The sequence below is a fragment of the Myotis daubentonii genome, chromosome 3, assembly GCF_963259705.1.
Source record: "Myotis daubentonii chromosome 3, mMyoDau2.1, whole genome shotgun sequence".
Taxonomy (NCBI): Eukaryota; Metazoa; Chordata; class Mammalia; order Chiroptera; family Vespertilionidae; genus Myotis; species Myotis daubentonii.
The window spans coordinates 206,924,047-206,939,792 of record NC_081842.1 but is presented as its reverse complement, the minus strand read 5'-3'; the positions used below and the strand labels follow the sequence as shown (position 1 = coordinate 206,939,792).

The 15,746-nt window shown below is 54.1% G+C and overlaps 1 protein-coding gene across 9 annotated transcripts in view; it reads right to left on the bottom strand.

Moving 5' to 3' along the window:
• HSPG2 (heparan sulfate proteoglycan 2) overlaps positions 1-10,310 on the bottom strand; it is a 100,794-nt gene extending 90,484 nt beyond the window's left edge. For 6 of the 9 annotated variants that reach the window (XM_059690888.1, XM_059690890.1, XM_059690892.1 and 3 more), the window contains exon 1: positions 10,150-10,308. In XM_059690888.1, coding sequence (XP_059546871.1) covers positions 10,150-10,212 — 63 coding nt within the window. In that variant the 5' untranslated portion in view covers positions 10,213-10,308. Of the gene's footprint in view, positions 1-10,149 lie in introns of all 9 variants that reach the window. The other 3 variants (XM_059690893.1, XM_059690895.1, XM_059690894.1) reach the window with 2 other exon arrangements.
• Between the last annotated feature and the right edge of the window lie 5,436 nt (positions 10,311-15,746).

Below are 15,746 nucleotides of genomic sequence, written 5' to 3'. Positions count from 1 at the left end.
AGGCGGCCAAAAAGCAAGAAAGCAGCCCATTTCGTGGGTTGGAAAAGCGAGGCCCAGGCCTTGTCTTCTTGCCTCCTGGTCTAGCCGGGTATGGGGCAGGGGACTGGGATGTACATGACCTCAGCCATGTGGTGACTTCCTCTCATTCTTTCCCCAGTGTTAACGACTCCAGCAGCAGGCCAGGACTTTCCTGCCCACACTCAACAACAATGCAAATCTAGAGACAATGGGGATGACTCCCTGACCCCTGCCCTGGATGTCTTCCTCCTCCACCAGCCTAATTCTCCTTGTTTTTTAAGCCCCAGTTCCTCCAGAAAGTCCCTCCAGATAACTCATGCCAAACTGATGTCTGCCTTCCCTGACCATGTGCTGCTGTCTGGGCTTGGAGTTGCAGTGGGTACTTATGATTCCTGAGTCCTCCCTCTGCAAGGCCCAGAGCTTCTGGAGAGGAAGTACCATGCCCCTAACTTCTTCCAAGAGGACATGGAACTGAATTCAGCTCCTACCTTCCTCTGCACCTGGCTATGTGATCTTGGGCAAGACACTGCCCTTCTCTGAGCTGTCTCTTCTAGGAAATGAAAGTATAATCCCAACTACACAGGAAAGTTGATAATGCAGGTAAAACACTTAGCATGAAGTCTAGCACACAGCAGATCCTTAGGCAATGAATGAGTGAATGAATAAATAAATGGACGGATGAATTCTTGACTCCTCTACACAGGGATGTTCAGATGACACAGTTTGGGGCTTGCATGTAGATTCTGGCCTCCAGCTGGGTCATGTGCTTCTGTGGCTTCTATTGCAGCCTAGCCCCCAGTACAGAGGTGGGCAAAGGGCTGGCTCAGGACAGGCCCCACTCAGCAAAAATTCACCGACTCCCAACAGCAAAACCTACAGGGAGCCTGGGACCCAGGTGAGAAGAATCCAGGTTTCAGGGGTCTCAATCCCAGGGAAAGGCAAATCCATCTCCCTGAGGAATGTTATCGCTAAATTGAGAGAGGCCCAGAGTCAAAAGGCACCCAAGCCACGTTCACATGGCCGATATGCAGCTTACTGTAGCCTCTGCCAAGTCCGGCCCAGTCCACCTCCTCCAGGCAGACCTTCCTACCTATGCCAGTTGACCCAGGCTGTCCTCTCTCTGCACCCAACAGGCTAAATCCACTCAGGTTGGAATGACAACTTTGGGGTCAAACAACCTGAGCTCCATTCCCAGCTGATCCATGTACTTGATGGATGACTTGGACCAGCCATTGCCCCCCTCTGAGCCTCAGTTTCACCCTCTACAAAATGGAGGTTATTGTGCCAACCTCAAAAGATTGCTGGGAGGATCATATTCCATAATGCCCAGAGAGAGCCCCTCGAGAGGCTTGGCTTAAGAGAGAATGGCAGTCTAATCAAGAAAAGGCATAGTGTGAAATGTTCCCAGAGCATCGGCTGATGAGCCGGTGACAGGTCACTAGCGAGCAGACCCTCATCTCTATTCTTCCTGTGCACACAGGAAAGCAAATGGCAGGAGAGGGAGAAGCGTTGTTAAGTGGTAGAAGCCACTGGGGCTAGGATTTTGAGGCCAGAATTTCAATCCATCCAGCCCAGTGAGGGATCCAAGAAGAGGCATGATCCCAGTTCCCAACTATTTGAAAACTGGAAACGCCAAACAAAGAGAGGGATGAGTCAGCTGGAGTAAGGAGGGGAGGCCAGGACCAGGAGATGGGGCCAGAGCCGACTCCTTGTGGGGAGCACTGGGAGGCGGGAAAGGAAGAAGTGGACCTGGAGGTGGGCTGGGAAGGGGCCAGAGGCAGCTGGGAATTCCCACCCCAGCCCAGGAGAAGCATCTGTGGGGTCACCCGAGGCCGCCTCTGAAGTCCTCCCCTTGCCCAATCCCAGGCTGCTTCCCTAACCCCACAAATTGGCACTGGGGAAAAGGTGGGGAAAGATGCCAAATGTTAAAAAATGAAACACCTGGATGTGATCCATGCAGCAGCCCAAGTCCAAGGCACAGCGTGGGGGGAGAGGTCACTGTAAACTTTAGTCTTGCTGTTTCTCTGAGAGCCCCTGGGGACCAGATTTAGAGCTGCGAGGCCTCATCAACACTCGAAAATGAGAAACTGCTACAGGTTTTCCCAGGGCTCCCTGGGCAAGGTCCTGCCTCCTCCGGTTCAGGGCCTGCGGGAGAATGGGACTGGGATGGAGTCCCAGGAAGCCTCCCTCGGCCGCTCCCCTTAAGATGCATGAACATCCTTTCTGCACCCATGGGAGCCTCTAGGCCACGCCTCTTATTGCTCAGAGCCCACCAACTGCACACATCTGGGAAGGGGACAACAGGTCCATAGGCCCCAGACTTTCCCAGGCCCCACCCTGGGGTGTGCCCCTCCCTCTCCCCCTCCAGGAAGGAGCAATCAGGGTGGAAGGGTGGACTCTGTCCTGCAGCTGCGGCCTCAGTGGGGGAAGGGGGGGCAGTGACAGATCAGATGTAGTCACATCCAGGGCTCTCAGACTTCGGAAGAGAAACAGAAAGAGCAGGAATGATCCCTTCCCTCGGTCATTCATTCCACAAGCCCAGAGCAGGGCCTGGGTCAAAAGATGACCGATGGCAGCAATCTTAATCAGAAGAAACTGTGCCATGCTGGGCACTGTGAACTCTGAGTCATATACTACTCTGGCCTTGCCCTGGGCAGAATAAGACTAATAGAAGAGCCATCAATTGTCAAACACCTATAACATTCCAGACACTGAGCCAGGTCCATCCACTTGGTCTCGTATTCACTTGGGAAATAAGCATCATGATCCTCATTTCTGACCTGAGGCTCAGAGAGAGGAAGCGACTTGCCCACAGTCACACAGCCAGTTGGGGCTGAGCCAAGACTTGAAGTCAGAGCTCTCTGAGCCTACACCTTTCCCTCAACCACAGTGCCCAGGGAAACGGCACAAGTAAGTGAAAGGCAGCAAGGTGGGCACTCAGACTTGTCCCCCGTGTTCCAGGTGTCAGTCCAACACTGCCCCACCCCCATGCCATCCCCTCCATCACCTGCCATTCAGCACCTTCCTCCCTAGTCTGCATCTCCTGGAGTTTTCCCATCTCAGTTAGTGAGAGCTCCATCCTCCTGGATGCTCAAGCTGGAAGGCTGCGGAGACACCCCTGACTCCTGTCTATCTGTCACACCCCATCCCTTAGCAAACCCTGTTGGCCCTACCTTCACAATATCTTCAGGATTCAACTACTTCTTCCCACCTCTATCTCCCTGGTACAGCTTCCATTGTCTCTGGCCTGAGTCACAGCCTCCTTGCTTTTGCCTTTGACCCTCCCTGTCTTCTCCACACAGCAAATCAAGTGATCTCTCATCTCACAAAGAAGCAAATCCAAAGTCCTTCCCATGGCCAAGGCTCTGCCCATCTTCCCTTGCCAATCCTCTGGCCACATCAACCATGCTCCTCTTCACTCATGCTATTCCAGCCATGTGAGCCTCCCTGCTTCCCACAAACACGCTAAGCCCACCTCTGGGCCTTTGCCTTAGCTGTGCCCTCTTCCTGGAGTGCCCTTTCCCGAGATATCTGCAGGGCTCACACCCTCACTTCCTTCAGACGCGTCTGTGTAAATGCCACCTTATCAGAGGATTTCCTGACCGCTCGATCGCTCTCTATCCTCTCCCCTGCTTTATTTTTTCTGGCACTTTTATTTATTGTCTGTCTTCCTGCACTAGCTATAATGCAAGTTAAACGAGGGGAGGAAATTTGCCTTTTTTGTTCTCTGCTGTAACTTCAGCACCTAGAACAAGGTTGATAGAAGATGCTCAAAAATATTTGTTAAATGACTTTTAAGTCTAACACATACCTGTTGGGGATTCCGTCTGCAGAATATTTAGTCACATCATGGGTCCATTCATTCGCTCAGTGCACACTATAAGCTTTGTGCTCCAGATGCCCCCCTAAAATCCAGAATGGGGCACCCTCCTCATGCCGCAGGGGAAAGGGCCCGGTAGGTAGCTGGGAGGTGGTCCTAAGGACATCTCAGGGATACCACGCATGCCCCTGGGGATGCTCTGAGGTCCCTACAACCATGGCATGGGCAGCCATGAGGGAAAGGAGGGAGGGTGAGTTCTGGGGGCGGCTGAGACTTGAAGTCCCCACATTCCCTGGACTCAAAGAGCCGCCTTGTTCCCAGGGCTTTCATGATGGTGCCCCTGGCCCAGACACCCCCAGCAGCCACCAGCCACTCCCCTCTCAAGGCCGCTATTGACATGGCCGACGCCACCAGGCTGGGCAGTGAGGCTGGCGGCTCCCCGCGAAGCAAGTTCCACACATTCTTCTGGGTTTCAGTCAGCCAGCTCTGGGCACTGGGGTAGCCAGCAAGCCCCAGCCAGGCCCTGGGAGCAGGAGAGGGCAGCAGGGCCCAAGAGGCCAAGGCCCAGGTTGAGGCAACATTCCAGCAAGACCCTCAGCCCAACCTCCCCCTTCCTGGCAGGACTGAGATGTGGGGAAGGCCAGGGTGGGCCCTGGGAGGAGGGTGCAGGGGGCTCACAAGGTCTTTGGGAAGCTGCTGGAGGATGGGTCACATTCACCCCCTCCTTCACCAGCCTGCCGCCTCTTAGCTGAGATGGGCTGGGGAGGGGGGCAACAGGCCAGGGCTGGAGTCCTTCCCGCATGCTCCAAATGGTCTGAGGGTCCAGAACCCACATGTCTGGCCTCCAAGTGGCCTCTGAATCATCACTGCAGATCTTTCCACATTTTGGGCAGCCCCTCCTACCCTCCCTTCTGAGAATCTTGCCCAAGGCCAGAAAGCCCTGAAGCCTGTGCAGACTCACCCTAAACCTCGAGCCCCCAGGGGAGCCCAGTGAGGGCTCTGCGCAGGGCAGCTAGCCATTTTTCCCCCTCGCTTCCCACATAGGGTAGGGCTGGGCCTGGCCTGCTCTGGTCTTAAAATCCCTAGATTAATTCAACTGTCTATAGCAGGGGTGGGCAAACTTTTTGACTCGAGGGCCACAATGGGTTCTTAAACTGGACCGAAGGGCCAGAACAAAAGCATGGATGGAGTGTTTGTGTGAACTAATACATGTTAACATTGCTGCTGGTGAAGGAGCGGAGGGGAGAGCAAGAGAACCCTCCGCTCTTTCGGCTCCGCGGGCCGGATAGAACAGCCGAACGGGCCGGATCCGGCCCGCGGGCCGTAGTTTGCCCACGGCTGGTCTATAGGATCTCAGGGAATATTTAATGAGGAAATTAAGTAGCTAACAAACCCATAAAAGAACAGATAATCCCACAAACAACTGCCCTAGAGTTTAGTATTTCTAGGTTCCAGCGCAGGCAGGCCCTGGGGACCCTGCAGCACACTCATCCCTAGTGCCTCTTATCCCAAAGCCAGACCCGCTCGCTATTCCTGCCTGAGGTAGCCGCTGCACTACTTAGACCCGAGTTCTTTCTTTTATCAACCCGAGTGACAGCAGTTTCATCAACATCTACTGCCTGCCTGCTACAAGCCTGCCTGCTACAAGCAAGTGGGAAAGCAGCAGAGCAGTGAGGAGAGCTTTGTCTGGCTTCAAAGTCTGACTCGTGGGACCACTGCATATGTGTGGGAGTCACTGAGCAAGTAACCTCTCTGTGCCTCAATTTCCTCTGCTTAGAGCAGTGGTTCTCAACCTTCCTAATGCCGCGACCCTCTAATACAGTTCCTCATGTTGTGGTGACCCCCAACCATAAAATTATTTTCGTGGCTACTTCCTAACTGTAATGTTGCTACTGTTATGAATCGTCACGTAAATATCTGATATGCAGGACGTATTTTCATTGTTACAAATTGAACATAATTAAAGCATAGTGATTAATCACAAAAACAATATGTAGTTATATATGTGTTTTCTGATGGTCTTAGACGACCCCTGTGAAAGGGTCGTTCGACCCCCAAAGGGGTCGCGACCCACAGGTTGAGAACCGCTGGCCTAGAGAAAGCGGACTGTCCTGGTAGCTATAGCTTAATGCATTCAACAGCTGTATTTCCTGAGCACTTACTGCCTGCAGGTGCTAAATATAAAGCAGCAGGGAGCAAAAATACAGAAGGTCCTGCTCTCATGAAGCCTAAATGGGAGTAGGGGGAAACAAGTACACAGATACATGTCGGATGGTGACAAAATAAATAAATAAATAAGGCAGTACAAGGGGACAGCAAACGACAGGCAGAGTAGCAGAGTAGCTGAGGACCTGAAGGAGGTGAGGCAGAGGGTCACACAAATATTCTCTGGGCACACATTCTAGGCAGAAGGAACAGCAGATGCAGAGGCCCTAAGGTGGGAGTGTGTTCAAGAAGCAAAGACCAAGAGCATCAGCCTGTAGACAGAACGGTCCCGGGTTCAATTCCGGTCAAGGGCACATACCTCGGATGCAAGCTCCTCCCCAGTCCGGACCCTGGTAGGGATGCGTGCAGGAGGCAACCAATCAATGTGTTTCTCTCACGTGGATATTTCTGTCTTTCCCTCTCTCTTCTACTCTCTAAAAATCAATGGAAAAATATCCTCAGGTGAGGATAAAAAAAAAAGAAAAAGAAACAAAGACCAGTGTAGCTGGACTGAGCAAATGAGGGGAAAGTTGGCAGGAGGAGAGATTCGAGAGGCAGAGGGAGAGGCCAGATCTCATAGGGCCTCCAGGGCTTGGGTCTGACTGTAAGCAACAGGGAGAGTCAGGAGAGGTTGTGAGCAGGGGAACATACCAGTATAAGGACCTGCTGAGAAACTTGGTGCCTAGCAGACAGTGGGCATTTGATAAATGTGGACTGTCCACATTACTTTGTCATCATCAGGCCTTGCACCCCAAGACCTCCCTTCTCACCACTCCAAGCCCTGAACCCAGTCACCTTCTGCCACCTTCCTTCCACCCATCTCCCAGGCCAGGCCTCAGACCCACAGATCCCAACTTGCCTGCACTCAGCCTGAGAACAGGCCTGGGCCAAGTCTGGTGGGGGCCAAGTCTCGCATTCACAGGGAGCTTGGCCTAGGGCATGGGGGGAAGGGGTCCATCTCTGTTCCATTCAGCCTCCACCTCCCTCTATGGACTGACCTGCAGCCCTCCCTATGGAAATCGCCAGGGCTCAACCCGCTCCCAGCAGCAGATCTAGAACAAGGGGGGCAAAAGGGGTTGGGCAGGGCCGCCAGCTATGTCAAGAGGAGGACTGAAGTAAGACGCCCCTGAGGGAAGGAGGCTCCTCCATTTCCGGCCAGCCCACAACCTCCCCAGCGAGGAAACCCAGTTGAGGCAGGAAACAGGTATCTCAGCGACTTCCCTCCTCGGCTCTGGAAAACACTGTAATCACTGTGGCCTCCTCAAGACTCCTATCTCCTGGCAGGGCGGGCCCCAAGAAAGGAAGGGCTAAGGCCCCAGCAGGAAGAAAAGGGGTCAGCAGGCCCTGAGTCACCCAGACCTGGCCCCCTGCCCCAGCAAGCCTCCGCACCGCCACTGAAATTACCCCCACACTTAATCACAGACCACCGTCTCCTCTGTCTCCTGCCCCTGCTGAGATCTTGAGCTCCCTAACGACCATCTCATCCTCCTCTCACATCCTCCTCTCACCCACTCACTGCTGGCTTATGGATGTGAACTGAAGGGTAGAAGAGACCAAGGGCAAGTGGGCAAGGAGGAGCCCAAGGCGGGCAAGGAGGAGCCCAAGGCATGCTGGGGCCCTGGCTAGGAAGGGAACCTGATATCATTTAAAACTTACAACAAACTCCTTACTCCTATTTTACAGATTTGAAAACTAGGGCTCAGAGAGGAAAACTTGCCCCAGGTCACAGAGCTGGAAAATGGCAGAGCTGGATTCAAACTCGAGTCCAGAGGCCAAGCTCTTTCCAGGCCTCCACCATGAGCCTGGGGTGGGACAGGGAAGACCTTGATGTGGTTGTGAGGAGACTCTATAATCACAGGCCCGGAGCTGCCTATTTTCTGATCTCAGTTCTGGGAAAGCACAGACAGGGCCTGATCTTGCTCACCCCAAAACCCCAGCCCCTAGCGCCGTGCCAGGTGCACTGGTACACAATAGGTCAGTGATGGCGAACCTTTTGAGCTTGGCCTGTCAGCATTTTGAAAAACCCTAACTTAACTCTGGTGCCGTGTCACATATAGAAATTTCTTGATATGTGCAACCATAGTAAAACGGAGACTTATATTTTTGATATTTATTTTATATATTTAAATGCCATTTAACAAAGAAAAATCAACCCAAAAAATGAGTTCGCGTGTCACCTCTGACACATGTGTCATAGGTTCGCCATCACTGCAATAGGTGCTTGGCCAGTATCTGCCCAATGAGAATGAATGAACCCTGAACACCTGTTGATTGTCATGGGATGCTGCTCAATGAAGATGTGTTGAATGAACAAGTGAATGAGATGACTGGCTACAATCCGGGAATTTCTGTGGAAATTACTCCAGAACACAGCAAACAACTCCACCCCCTCCCCACTCCTGCCACAGTAGAACCCAGGCATCCAGGAGCCCCTCATTGGGAGGCAAAGCTGGGGGAGAGTCAAAAAAGGCAGACAGGCCCTAGCCAGTTTGCCTCAGTAGATAGAGGGCCGGCCTGTGGATGGAAGGGTGCCGGGTGCGATTCCGGTCAATGGCACCTACCTAGGTTGCAGGCTTCTCCCTGGCCCTGTCTCTGGTTGAGGCGCGTGCAGGAGGCCCAACCAATCGATGTAAACACATCAATGTTTCTCTCTGTCTTTCCCTCTCTCTTCCACTTTCTCAATGGAAAAATATCCTTAGGAGAGGATTTTAAAAAAAAAGGCAGACAGCCTATGTGCTAGGTTGGTGCCTCCTTTTTGGAAAAGTGAAAACCAGTGTTGGGAGCTGCATGTTCAGGTCAAGACTGGGAGGCAACTGGATAGGCTCTGCTGAATATGGAGAGGCTGAGAAAAAGGATTAAGGAAGCTGCCCAGATTGGGGTGGGGGGGGGGGGTAGGAGAGGTGATGAGTGGGTGGGGCATGAGAGGTGAGAGGGGTCAGGCCTGGGTGGGAGGTAACAAGTGACTCAGGAGGCCAGAGGTGAGAGGAAGCTGGCAAGGCAAGGCAAGGATAGGGAGTCAGTCACTGGGTAAACACTGGCCAGCTTAGAAGAATCCCTCTCTTGGCTCTGAGAACATGGAGGCAGGGGCAGGGACCGAATTGGACCACCTCAAAAAGGGTGGGTGTGGTTCTGTGGCTCCGCAGGGCAGGCCCAGCTCCCCAGATGTGCCCCCACCTACTTCTGCCACCAGCTCCCTGCCCATTGACCCCACCCCACCCTCCTGGAGTTCATTCAGGTCCTCACAGCCTCTCCTGGCCAAGTGTTCTCTTTTCCTCCATCCCAGCTCCGAGCAGGGGACTGGGCTGTAGGGGCAGCCCCCTCCCCATCCCGCACCTTGGAGACCTGGGGGAAGGAAAGCTGAAGAAGCAGATCCACGGAACGTCCACCACTTAGCAGGCCCAGCTCAGGCACTTTCCTGGGCATTCCACCCGGTCCTACACATGCGCTCGGGGGGCCACACATCTTATGTCCCTTAGGCATGAGGGCTGGTCTCCGAGAGCTTCGCTCGCTGGCTCTAGGTCACACTCAGTGAAGAGCGGGGATTGATTCCGGAGTCCCGAGCGCAGGGCTCTGGGTCCGGCGGGGTCACAGTCTCAGGTGTGTCCTGAATGGCTCTTTCCTTGCGCCTGCCTGGTTACCAGCTCCCCAAGGGCACGGGCGCGTGGTGAAGTTCCCGGGGGGCTGCGAGGATCTGCATCGCCCCGAGGGCCCCTTTTCCCAGTTGGCACAGAAAGAAAGGGGTGCCCTCCCCTGCCCAGCCAAGTTCCCACCCTGCTCAAAAGTTTCTCAGCTTGGTCCCCGGGAATGGAAGGCCGAGCCGAGCCCAGCGCCACTCGGAGACTCGACAACGTGGCTGGGCGACCCACGGGCTCCCACGCGGGAGGCTCCGCCCCCGGCCCCACAGGGTTCCCTGGGCGGCCCTCCGGACAGCCCCACGCGGGAGGGGGCGCCGGTCGCTGCCGACCCGCCTGGGCCGACCCGGGGGTCCCCGACGGGCGCCGCGTCCGGAACCAGAGTTCCAACAGCGCAGGGTCGGCGCCCCCGCCAAGTTGGCGGGCACGGCGAGCAGGGCCCGGGCGCCCGCGCCCCCCCGCCCGCACACTCACCGCGAGCAGCCGCCCGTGCAGCAGCAGCGCCAGCAGCAGCGCGCCCGCCGCCCGCCGCCCCATGGCCCGCTCCGCTCCGCTCACTCGCACGCTCGGCGTCCTCCCGCAGCCGCCCGCTCGCCGGCCTGCCGAGTCCTCGGGACAGCGCGGCCCGCTCCCGCCCCCGCCACCCCCACCCCTCCCGCACCCGCCGCCCGCCCCGCCCTGCCCCGCCCCCGAGGCCGCCAGCCCCGCCCCCGAACCTGGCCCCGCCCACGGACCGCCCCGCCGGGACGCGAGACCCCGCCCCCGGACCACGGGCGCCGCTCCTCGGAGCCAGCAGCGCAGCCAACTGGGCCTTTGTCTGGCCCCCAGCCCCCTCCGCGGGCCGCGGCCCAGCCGGGCTCCCCGCCAAACCCGGCCTGGAGTAAAGATGGGACGGGGGCCGGGGCCTCCCTCCACGCGCACGCCGCTCCGCGCGCCCCCTCGGACTGCCAGACGTAAAACCCCCTACACCTCTCCACGCTCCAGCAGCGGGACCCCCCGCGGGCCGCTCTCGAGGACGCTCCAGAATGCCACGCGTGCACACACGCACTTTTGACACGGGCACCTGAGCACGTGCACACGCACTCGCGCCAGCTGTCGCTCACAGGACACTTTCACACTCACAAGTGCCACGCACCAGCACTTTCATCTGCTCCCGGTGCGCACTCGGCACATTTGCCCTCTTGTACCAACTTTCATACACTAACAGTCTTCACGGATGAAAAAGAATACGGTATCTCCTCAAAACTCTCACCTCTGCAGGTGACACAGTGGGCACAGCTGGCACACTCATATTCACATTTTTACACAGACTCACATAGACATCTTTTCGCACACAAATTCCTCACAAGCGCCGACAGTTCACACACACAGGCCGACAATTTTCTTTTCTTTTTTTTTTTTATATTTTATTGATTTTTTACAGAGAGGAAGGGAGAGAGATAGAGAGTTAGAAATATGATGAGAGAGAAACATCGATCAGCTGCCTCCTGCACATCTCCTACTGGGGATATGCCCACAACCCAGGTACATGCCCTTGACCGGAATCGAACCTGGGACCTTTCAGTCCGCAGGCCGACGCTCTATCCACTGAGCCAAACCGGTTTCGGCCGACAATTTTCTCACATGCAGGTTGGCCTTTACTTGTTACATTTTCTCACACACTAACCACAGTGACCTACAGTAGCAGGCACTCAACCCTGAACTGCCCCGACACATGCCATTTTCCATATCCATCACTCACAGACCAACTTTGATTCACATAAATCACAGCCCCTGCGACAGAGACACCCCACGCACACATCCAGGCCCAGACACGGACAGACCCTGCCAGAGCCCCGATCACAGCTGCTGGGCGGTAAATCACAGTCCCTGAGGATCCACGTCTGACACAGACCCAGTCTGGGCACACATGGCCCCGCCACCAGGCCGCCCTCCCGCCCACGCACAGGGCTCCTTTCTGCCTGAAAATTTCCAGGACAGCCAGGCTGATGGGTGGAGAGAAAATTGACGTGTGTGTAGCTGAGAGGAAAACCTTTTGAGTAATGATAGAGGGAGGAGAAGAAAAACTGAAGTTTCCATTGTTTCCTCGAGAGTTGCTAGGTTCCAGAGACTCGCGGCTGGGTTTGCAGCCAGGAGTGAGGTGAGCTGTGGACAGAAGGAAATGCCTAGCTGACAGGGTGGCACCAGGCCTGGCTGCGGAGGAAGGTGTGTTCCCTGTGATAGCAGCCTGCAGTCTCCCGGGCACTCTGGGGCCTCCTATCCAGGCACCTGGGGGACCGAGAACACACTAGCATCCTGGCCTCCATCCCAGATAGGTGTCCCATCTCTAAAAGATGGGGTTCTCCACCCTGTGGGGCATATTTCTGGGGGACCAGCTCAGAGCTGTAAGGAACAGAAATTCATCCACAATGTTTCGGCCAACTCCCTGTGCCCAACCCAGATGCCAGGCACAGCACTAAATAAGATTTTTTAATTTTTTTTTTAAGAAAGAGGAGGGTGGGAGAGAGAGACAGGGAGAGAGAGAGACTCCAATCAACTGAACCACTAAGGCCAGGGCAAGGTCTGTTTCTGATCCAGACAGGGAGATAGGGATGGACAGCAGAGGGACACCAGATCTTAACCCTTGATGAACTCCTAATCTGATGGAGGGAAGAGGAAGGATATTGTCCCTGTTTTCATGTTGTTTTCAGTGCGATGGAGAATCCTGCCTCCACCACCGTGCTGTGCAACCTTGGACAAATTATTCAACCTCTCCGTGTATCTCCATCTCATCAGCAAGAAAAGGAGACTAATGCTAAGACCTGCCTCATAGTGTTGTTCTGAGAGTTAAAATGAATTCATATATATTTTAAAAAGAACCGTTTCAGCCCTGGCCGGTTTGGCTCGGTGGATAGAGCATCAGCCTGCGGACTGAAGGGTCGCGGGTTCGGTTCCGGTCAAGGGCATGTACCTGGGTTGCGGGCACATCCCCAGTGGGAGATGTGCAGGAGGCAGCTGATCGATGTTTCTCTCTCATCGATGTCTCTGGCTCTCTATCCCTCTCCCTTCCTCTCTGTAAAAAAATCAATAAAATATATATTAAAAAAAAAAAAAAAAGAACCGTTTCAGGCACCTAGTAATTACTAAATAAGTGGTGGCTATTTCTCTTATTTCTGTTTCTGGGTGAGTTCCGAATCTGAAGAGGGAGACACAACTCTGCCCTCAGATGGCGGGAAGGGGCTCCTGTCTGATGGAGGAGCAGCTTCTGCACCCAATGTGTTAATCCCAGTCTGAAGGCCAGAGGCAACCCCCGCCCCCAGGATCTCCAGTGCGATGGAGGACTGCAGCCTTGTGCCTGAGAACTCCCTGTCTGATGAGGAAGGCTATAAAACTCCACTGACTTCAGAGTTGGCGGGTGGCCAGCTCTGGTGGCAGGGTTTTTTCCAAGGCCTTGCCTGTCTGTGGAGGTCAGCATCCGTGACAAATCGCATTTTGTGAGCTGCCTCAGTGTCTACTATCCCCTACCTCAGGCCCTTTACGTCCCAGAACTTTGGCTTCTTGGATGATTTGCTCATGAGCAAAGGGAAAAGGGGAACAAGTAACCCTTTGTAAAAGTTTGGTCAAGACGAAAACCCAAGCTCTAAGCCTTGCTTCCGAAAGGAGGTTGGGGAGAGAGGTGGTAAAGCTGACGGCAGCCGGCAGGAGCGGGCGGAGAGCAGGAAAATGCGGCCTGTCTAGAAAGCCTTCCAGGGTGACTCCACCCGCCCTGAGAACTGGTCATCCACCTATTTATTCTGCATCCTCTCCCCACTAAGGGACTTGGCCGGCTCTGTTTTATTTTGCAGTCCTTGATATCTTTAGTAAATGTTCTCAAGTTGCTTTGTTTAGGGCCTGGCTTTCTCCTCATATGGCTCAGAAGAGGAGCAGGGGCTGGGCCTTCAGGCTTCGCTGAGCCTGCGAGGCGCCTGTAATTGCACTGTACGTACTCATAACTCCCAGTGCTCCTTACACTCTTTGGAAAAGAAACAACTCGAGTCTTGCACAAGGTTCCTTAGATAAGGAGAGGCTACAAGAGTTTGGACAGGCACGAGCAGCCAAACACTATGGCTTCTGAGAAAACAGGAGTCGGGGGCCTTCTGGAACCAGTAGCCAGCGTCTGTGAGTCACCTGCTCCCAAGTCGACAGGACTCAACTTCTCCTGGCTTGCACTCCCACTCCAATTCTTCTCTCTGCCTCAGACCTTCTCACTCATTTCACATTTTATTTATTCATTCGTTCGTTCGTTCAGGGCTGCAGGGGACAGTTAAGGAGGTGGTCCACTGCACAAGGGTCTGCAGCCAAGTGGGCCCTGTTGTGAACTCTATCTGCTTAGAGGGGGTACCTTTTGCGAATATGAGCAGAGACACTGTATGGACTAGCAGTGGCCCTGCACTCATTCAATAATGGAAGTAAACATCTATTTTGCACAGGGTTCCAATGCCTGTGTAGGAAAACAGGTGCTAGCATGGTACAGATATGTTATTGGGTGAGAATGTGGAATAGGACATTGATATTGAGAGGGAGTGGAGATGGAGGAAAGGAAAGAGATGATGTGGCAAAGAGGAGAAAGTGGAGGGAGGACATAGCTCTAAGCAGGTGGTAAAAGTTCCCTCGGACAGCCCAGCCACTGTGGCTCAGTGGTTAAGCATCAGCCCAGGGACTAGGAGATCACGGTTCAATTCCCAGTCAGAGCACCTGCCCTGGTTTCAGGCTGGGTCCCCAGTGGGAGGCAGGCATGCAGGAGGCAGCCCATCAAGGATTCTCTCTCATCATTGATGCTTCTGTCCCTCTCTCCCTCTCCCTTCTTCTCTGAAATCAATAAAAACTTTTTTTTTTTAAGTTCCCTTGGACAGAGAGAGGACCCTCAGGGCCTGGCAAGATACAGTCCTGCCCATTTCTCCAGCCACATCCCTCCCCCAGCATGGTCTTTGCACTTGCTGTTTCTCTTGAGTGCCTACCCTTAGAATCCAGATCAAACTTCATGGCACCATAGAAGCCTTCCCTGACCTCCCTGGCTAGATCATGTCCCTGCTATACTTTCCAACAACCCCCCACCCTTCTCTCTCTCTCTTACCATTTTTGACAATAGCAATCATTGGGAAGATCATCTAACATTAGGAGGCATAACGAAGGCACAATTGTCTTGTTTCTATCTTGGTCCCAACTATATCCCCTGTGAAGAACACAGTGTCTGGCATGGAGTTGGCACTTGAGTGAATAATGTTACTTGAGTAAAAGAACAAGTTAAAGCAAGCATGTCGTAAGGCACCAATGTCCCCCTTCTGGTTTATACTTGGGGCAGAGATAAACTCCCTTCCTTGACCAACATTGAATCTCATTTTTTTTCACTACCACAGTCACGGCATTATAGACAAGTGAGTGCATGTTATTACTTCCCTTTATCAAACAAGGAAACTGAGGTCCAGGGGATGCAATGGCCTGCCTAGTTCACACAGTCAGTGTGGGGTAGAGCCAGGATTCACGTGCATGACTGACTGCCTCCAGAACCCATTCCCAATTCTGCTCCCCACCCCACCCTGCCTCGGGTTACGCTCAGCTCTGCACAGGCAGAAGTGAGACTCTTGAAAATCGTTTTGGATTTGGCCCTCTGATCCCTCCTATCTCCACACCATCCCTCATCAATCACCTTCTTGCAGAGCTCCTGCTGTAGATCCCAGGCCCAGGGGCTGGGTCCCCATACTGTGCCTCATGGATCACCTGCTCTCTGAGATGCTCCTTGGGAAAGGGATTCCCTAGTCAAGAAGATTGGGGATTCCCCGCTCTTTCCCACACTTGGGCCATCTCAAGAAACACCAACACAGGAAAGTTTCTGAGCAGACCTCCAGTGCAGTCACCCATCCAGCTGTGGTTTTTTTTAATTGATTTTGAGAGAGAGAGGGAGAGGGATCTATAATAATAAAAGCATAATATGCTAATTAGACCAGACAGCTGAACGACCTTCCGGAAGCCATTCCGGATGTCCTTCCAGATGAAGCCGCGGTGGTGGGGTCAAGGCAGAGGCAGTTAGGGGCGATCAGGCAGGCATGCAGAGT